General features: G+C 46.2%; 1 protein-coding gene across 1 annotated transcript; it reads left to right on the top strand.

Moving 5' to 3' along the window:
- Positions 1–4: 4 nt before the first annotated feature.
- Positions 5–7,286, top strand: LOC106888704 (nitric oxide-associated protein 1-like; the record flags this gene model as incomplete). Its single annotated transcript, XM_014943135.1, has 7 exons — positions 5–269; positions 1,004–1,168; positions 2,016–2,212; positions 3,688–3,819; positions 4,515–4,631; positions 6,110–6,227; positions 7,044–7,286. Coding segments are annotated over 7 exons (1,200 nt in total), but the record flags the coding sequence as incomplete, so codon positions are not given.

The following is a 7,286-nucleotide window of genomic DNA, read 5'->3' as shown; positions in this document are numbered from 1 at the left end:
GCGGCGGCAGCTGGCGGCGGCCTGCGCCCGGGCCGGCCTGCGCGGGGCCCCGCTGGTGGACGTCCGGCTGGTGAGCGCCAAGACGGGCTTCGGGCTGGAGGGGCTGGTCAGCCGGCTGCAGCGCTCCTGGAAGTGCACCGGGGACGTCTACCTGCTGGGCGCCACCAACTCGGGCAAGTCCACCCTCTTCAACAGCCTGCTGCGCTCCGACTACTGCAAGTCCCGCGCCCCCGACGTCGTCGACAGGGCCACCGTCTCCCCCTGGCCAGGTCAGGGCACTTCGCTCTTCCCGTGGCGGTGGGCCAGCTAGCCCCAGGTCTCCTGAAAGGCCTCCCTCAGCTGCTGCTGGGGTGGGAGGACCTGTCACCGAACAAGTGCCTGCCACCACGAAGCATCGCCATTGTGGACAGCAAGCTCCAGTGCTGTCACTGGCACCATGCTTGTCACTGGCACCATGCTTGTCACTGTCCTCAGGGTGGGAGGCATGCACAGAGGGTGGCATGTGTCTCCCAGCAGTAAAGGGGCTGGTAGACCAGGGGAGCACAGCCTGTGTGCTCCCCTGGCATTGGAGTCAGTACCCAACCTGGGTGCCTTGCCATCTCCCTGTCAACTGGAGGTGCCCTCCAGCCTAGAGAAGGACTGGGAGGTGGATTGGCGAGCACCCGTAAAGCAATCGTAGGCCAAACCAAGCTGCCTGGAGGTGGGACCTGCTTGGTGTGTATTAAGTTAGTCTAGGCACTGCTTGGCTTTGAGACCCATGTCATCAAACCATGGATGAGAGCAGATCTCAAGCGGATGGATCCCTCGTTTCCACTGCCCTGGCTGGGGAGGCTAGTACTTTAAGGAAGCAGCTGTAGGTCCACCTTCAGCTTTGTGTTACTTCAACCCAAAAGTTGGAGAAGCAAATATGGAGAAGCAATTTTTTATTTTTTTTTATCTCGTTTCTCAAAGATTAAGTGTGCCTGGGAGTCAGAGGTCCAAACTTACCTTCCTTTTTTTCCAGGAACAACACTGAACCTGTTGAAATTTCCAATTATTAATCCTACATGTGACAGGATATTTCGGAGGCAGGAGAGGCTGAAAGAGGAGGCAAGAAAAACAGAAGATCAGCTAAGCAGTGAAGAAAAAAAGTACCTTAATCAGCTTAAGAAGCAAGGTTATTTAGTGGGTGAGTGTTGCCTGAGTAAAGGTGTTTCCCCTGTGCCCCAATGAAAATACTCCATTACACAAAGGACTGATAACTCCTCAATTTGCTGTAGAATCCAGCTGGTTTTGGCAAGTAATTTCTTCCCATTCTGAAAGAACTAATTTCCATTTCATTATGGGAGGAACATGCTATCTGTAGTAGCAATAAAAAACTTCCAAACCTGCATTCAAATTATTTTGACCAGTTTTTGTTCCCTGAGTAATGGTTGCAAGACCTCCAGCTCCTCTGCAAGCAGCATCATTAGTATTTCTTCTGAGTATTTATTTTTTCAGCTGTTTTAGTAGCATTGCAGTGTACCTCCCACCAGCATTTGCTAACCTAGTTCAGATAGCTTAGCACTTTACAGTGATATTACATTATAAGCCATCGCCTGTTCTCAAAGAAAACAAGTTTCATTTTTAAACAGTCACGGTTTGGCTGCAGGCCACAGGGGTTGTACATGATTTTAGTAGGTATCCAGAAGAGAAGGCTGCCAGAAGATAGCTGTGATTTTCAAATAATTCTGTGCTTGACAGTCTAAGACACTCAGAAAAGAAGGCAGCCTGCTTTACTGTAAAATGGGAATAATGGAGTGTCTGTGATCTGGTCCCTGCTAAGCTTTTGGGGCGTGAGGAGTTCTAAGCAAGTATAGAATGCATTTCTTAGCATCTTGGATTTTGAACAAACAAATTTCTACCCACATAGCACCTTTATCACCTTCATATTACCAATATGCATCTCTTTTAAGCAAATGAATGGGACAGATGTCTACCTGAAGGAAAGACAAGTTAATAAATTAATTACCAGGAAACCTTTCATTTTAATCTAGGAAGAGTTGGAAGAACATTTCAACAGCAGAAGTCTAACCCTGTGGTTGACTTTGACCCTGACATGCTCTCCTACAGCATAGATGAAGATCCCAAACATTCCCCTAGGAAGCATGAGGAAAAGGAGGAGTTCACATACAATGAAGTGAAGGATGCTCGCTGGTGTTTTGACACTCCAGGGATTGTAAAGGAAAACTGTGTAGGTATTCTGTGGTGCTGTGTTTCGGGATGGACCGGGGTTGGGAGGGCTGTTCTGCCTTAGCTGTGTACGTGGGAGAGTATTTCTGCTGCAGTCTGGGGTTAGGATTCTTTTGTTTTAGGCAACTGTGTTAAAATGTGGTTTGTATTTACTTGGGAAGGTTCCATTGTCTTAACGCTGTTGCATTTCTGAATAGTGTGATCTTTGCAAAGGAATTGTATGACTGCATCATCAAACTTTCTTAACGTCTAAATGAAGTTTGCACTTTTTTAGCTCTCCCAGCTTACTGAAAAAGATGGAGCTTAGGAGGATAACCAGTATTTCGTGACTGAACCAAATCTTTGAAAAATCATTCTCCTGAAGTTAACAGGATCTGCAGTGTTCCTGCTAATAGCTCCAATACATCAGGCCTACCTCAGTCTTTCAGCAGAGTGATGGCTCTGAAGCTGGTGTTGAAGTAGTGCACACATCCAAAAAAAGTCACGTTTTGATTTCTGATTGCTTTGATATCTATGCAAAGCTGCAGGTTGTCTTTCTGGGAAAGTTAAAAAGTACAAGTAGTGGGAAAGTTCTGAAGAGAAGGAAGTGCAAGAGCTGTACTGAGAGTATACAGCTCAGGTGCAGACACTGCTTTCATGAACACTAGAAAACTACTGGTATTCTAGTGGATATGTTTGCCAGATCTGGTAGCTGGTTAGTGTCCAGTGTAAAGACAGTTACCAGCTTAGAGACCTGGTTTGATAACAACTGGAGATTGGATATGTTCTTCCTCTCTTCTGGAGTTGAATAAGTGTGGAAATAAGTAGGCTTTCCTGCATCCAGAAATACCTGCTGCTGTTTCTGGTTCTGATTATCTTTGCTGTGCCTTTGGAGAGCTACATGCAAAGTTTCAGCTCACATTTTGTTTCTGCAGTCAGTGTTCAATCTGGCTAGATTTCAGCCAGATTTCAGACAGGGGAGATTTCTAGTTACGAGCAGGTTTGTTTTTTGTTTTTCAGTTTGGAAGAAGAGGGAGGGAAAGTGGCTGTTAGCGTAGCATGGAATTACATTTTTGTCTCTACTCCTTGGAGGTTTGTTTTCAGCTGCTTCCTTAGGACTCCTTCCAAAGCCGAACTTCTGGAAAGAAAAGAAAATGATTACTGATAACTCTCAAATTTTGGATTAAGCATTTCCAAACACATCAGAAAACCTGCAGCTAACAGGGCAAAGGCTCCTCATCTTTTAGAATCCGTTTTGAAGGCTGCCCTGACTTTCAAGCTGAAGGTTGTCTGCTTCTGAACATAGGAAGAGCATTTTGGGTTCTGGCATCTTGTAAAATACATTTACTGTGTGGACCAGAATTGAACTGTTCTGTTAGAAGTTCTTCACACTGCTCCACTTGATCTTTTTCCGCTAGCAATATAATACTAATGTTAATTTCATTGTCTCCATTCAAACACGTGGAATGATTTATGACGGTGCAATTTATTTTGTAGGTTTTAAATCTCCTGACAGAGAAAGAAGTAAAGCTGGTTTTGCCAACACATGCCATCATTCCACGCACCTTCATTCTCAAACCAGGAATGGTCTTGTTTTTAGCAGCCTTGGGGCGTGTAGACTACTTAGAGGTAAGGGAAGAAAGGATTTTTTGAGCAGCTACTTCATCTCTTGTTATAGTACCAGGCAATAAAAGGCTTTGTGTGTAGCTTTCATAGACCCTTTCTTTACTGCTTTTGAAATGATGAATCTGCTAATAAAGCACTGCGTATAGGCAAAATGCCTTGGGATGGAAAGTTGCAGTTGATATGTGTTACCAGTGTGCAGTATTTTCTATTCTTTAAAACTGCTTTTAAATGTGGAAATGGCTCCGTGTTCAGTCTGCGTAGCTTGAGAGAAGCTTGGAACCAAATACGGTTTCATGAGAGATGCAGGTTAGAAATGTGAAGTGGTGTGAGAAGAAGCACCAGGCAGGAGACATCCTTCACCTCTCATTCTAAATAACCATACTGAGTTTGTTCTTGGGAATAAACTTGAGCAAAGGTATCTCTTGGATGATTTGCTTGAGCTGAGCGGATGTGGTGGCAGGGGATATGTTCTTGGGTGGGCTTTGAGGCAGGGTGGTGAAGCCATGGGTGCTTCTCTCCTGGAAGCTCAACTCCCCTGTTTATATAAACCCTGACTGCTCTGCAGTGACAGAGGACCTCTCCTTGGGGGACATCAGTCAAGTTTTCAACATGCATGGAAGAAACTGAGCAGGAGAGTGCAATTCAGGGCTGCTTTTCTGTTACCATAACCAACATCCTTCTCTTGTTATTTATTTCAGGGAGAAAAGCCTGCCTGGTTTTCTGTTGTGGCTTCTAACCTATTGCCAGTCCACATTTCTACCCTAAGTAATGCAGATGCCATGTACAAGAAGCATGCTGGCCAAGAGTTTCTAAAGGTAAGAGGAGGTGCTGTCACGGGCTCTTGGTTGCACATAGACAGGCTGTCCTGCCTGGTGAAGTGCCCTGGCACAATTGACACAGAAAACTAACACATCAGGAGTTTGGAAATTCTGCAGTGGGAGAGCAGAGATCTGCAGTGTGGAACAGCCTTGCGCAGACTGCATGGCTGCAGCTGTGTCAGGAGAGAGCACCTGAGGTGATGCATTTCAGCAGAGCTTCTGTTTCAAGTGCTCAAGTTGCTAAGATTTGCGGTGCTCTGCTCTCTGATGCTTGGCTTTTCTTGAACAGCCTTAAAGTGCAGGCAGCAATGGGGATGTTTTCCATGGCAACCTTCAGACTGGGGCTTCAGAAGAGATTGCAGTTGAAAAATGTACCTTCCTTATTCTTTACACCACTGGATCCTCTGCACTTCCCTGCCTGTTTTGGTGGTGTGACTTTTCCCTTGTTATTGCCACGTGCTGTGTAGCACTTGCAGATTGATGGGGGATGGGGTGAGCTGTCCTTGTCCTGGCAGCTCCGTTCCTGCACACATCAGGAACAAGTCCTGTCACTCACATCAAGGTGGCCAGCTTGAGCCATCAGCTGGGTCCTGTAGTGGGCACTCTCCATCTTTTCTTACCCCCCAGTGGGCTCCCACTGGGTTGCTCTGGATGTGATCATGATTCTGCTCTTGGCAAACCTTTAATGACTCCTGTAGGGTAGTCAAGCCAACTCTTACTTGGCTAGCAACAGCCTAGTACCTAACAGACAAGTAGTCTATTCCTGCTTATGTCATGCTGTTAGGTTTGAGAAACCCACAACAATTATTGTCGTTCAGACAATTATTCTATCACCTGATGATCCCTCCTGATGCGGGAAGGGGAATCAGGAGAAAAAAGGAAACTCAAGGGTTGAAATATTTTAAACAGACTAGAACATTAACATTAATAACACTAAAGAACTAAATACTGATCTTGATACCAATATTAAAGTATACAAGGATTATACTCAGCCGATTCTATCAGCAGGAAGCCGTGCACTCACGGCTGTGGATAGCAAATGTGGGACACTGTGAGCACTATGGTTTTGGGAAGAAGGGAAGGGCTCGGGGATCCGGTGCTGGGGCAAGAAGTTCTCAGCATGGCAACCGTCATAGAAGAGGAGAAACTCCTCAGCAAACTTTCCAATTTATATTGAATGCAACATTCATGGTATGAAATAATCCTGTTGGCCAGCTTGGCTCAAGTGCCCAGGTCTTGCTCCTCCCCATCCCTGCACCTGGCAAGGCTCGAAAACACTGAGACCTTGAAACCCACATATCATAGCTGGTTATAAAGTAAATATTTTCAGAAATTCTAAAAGTGCAGTTTTCCCAAGCATTAAAGATAACTTAGTCCCATGTCGCTCAAACCAGAATGCGTGCTTGCTGGTCTAAGGTAGAAGTGCTGAACCTTCTCTTGACTGTTACATTTTTTTCTCCATGTTTTGATGTTAGGTTCCCATGGGTGGGGAAGAGCGAATGAAAGATTTCCCCCCTCTTGTCCCTCAGGACATTACTCTGAAAGGAATTGGTACTACTGAGGCAGTTGCAGATATCAAGCTTTCCTCTGCAGGTAATTTTTCTTCATTAGTTTGCTTTGCAGGGTCTGCAGCTTAGAAACATTGATGGGAAGAGGCCTCTGAAGGGATGAAGCTGTATTTCCTGCTCAGAGGGGGATTGTCACCAACACAAAATCAGGGCAGCCATTACTTTGTCTGGCTGAGGCTTGGCAACCTCCACGAATGGAGATTGACAACCATGCTGGTACAGGATGACCACAGTGGAATACTTTATGCTCTGCCTGCCATACAAGTTCCACAGCATCAGGAATGGCTGTGACACTGTCCGCTGTCCAGGTGAGAAGAGAAGGGCCATAGATTAGAAAGCTTTGTTGTGTTTTAGGTAGTTCACACCCTCTCTTTGAAGTTCACCAGGAAAGAGCTGGGTCTGTGGAGAGTAAGATCATAGAATCATAGAATCATTGAGGTTGGAAGAGACCCTTGGGATCATCGAGTCCAACCATCTCCCCTACTCTACAAAGTCCTCCCCTACACCATATCCCTCAGTACCCCATCTAAACGTCCCTTAAACACATCCAGGGACGGCGATTCAACCACCTCCCTGGGCAGCCTATTCCAATGCCTGACCACTCTTTCAGTGAAAAATTCCTTCCTAATGTTCAATCTAAACCTACCCTGTTGGAGATGTGGATTTAGGTGCTGCCTTTTCCTGGGAAAGGGCTGGATATTACCTTTGAGCTTGGTTTCTCAAGGAGATCGCACCTGGGTGGCTTAGCCAGCACAGGAGGCGCCGAGTTTGCATCAGGATCCTCATTCTGATACTAGTGTCTTATCTTGCTGACTGACTGTATTTTTTTTTGTCTGTGCAGGCTGGGTTGCAGTGACAGCTCACGCAGAAGAGAAGCTGCTGCTCCGAGCCTACACTCCCGAGGGCACCGCGTTGGTGGTGAGAGAGCCTCCCCTTTTGCCGTACATCAGCGCTGTCAGAGGAGCACGGATCCCAGGCACTGCTGCCTACAGGACCAAAAAGCCTCCTTCCCTGGTGGAAAACCTGAAAACCACGGAGAGGAGATAGCACTTATCATCTGAGCAAGGAAGAAGACAGAACAGCC

The sequence above is a fragment of the Calidris pugnax genome, unplaced genomic scaffold (assembly GCF_001431845.1).
Source record: "Calidris pugnax isolate Ruff unplaced genomic scaffold, ASM143184v1 scaffold15, whole genome shotgun sequence".
Lineage (NCBI taxonomy): Eukaryota > Metazoa > Chordata > Aves > Charadriiformes > Scolopacidae > Calidris > Calidris pugnax.
The sequence above is the reverse complement of the archived record's forward strand: the minus strand, read 5'-3'. Positions and strand labels throughout refer to the sequence as shown.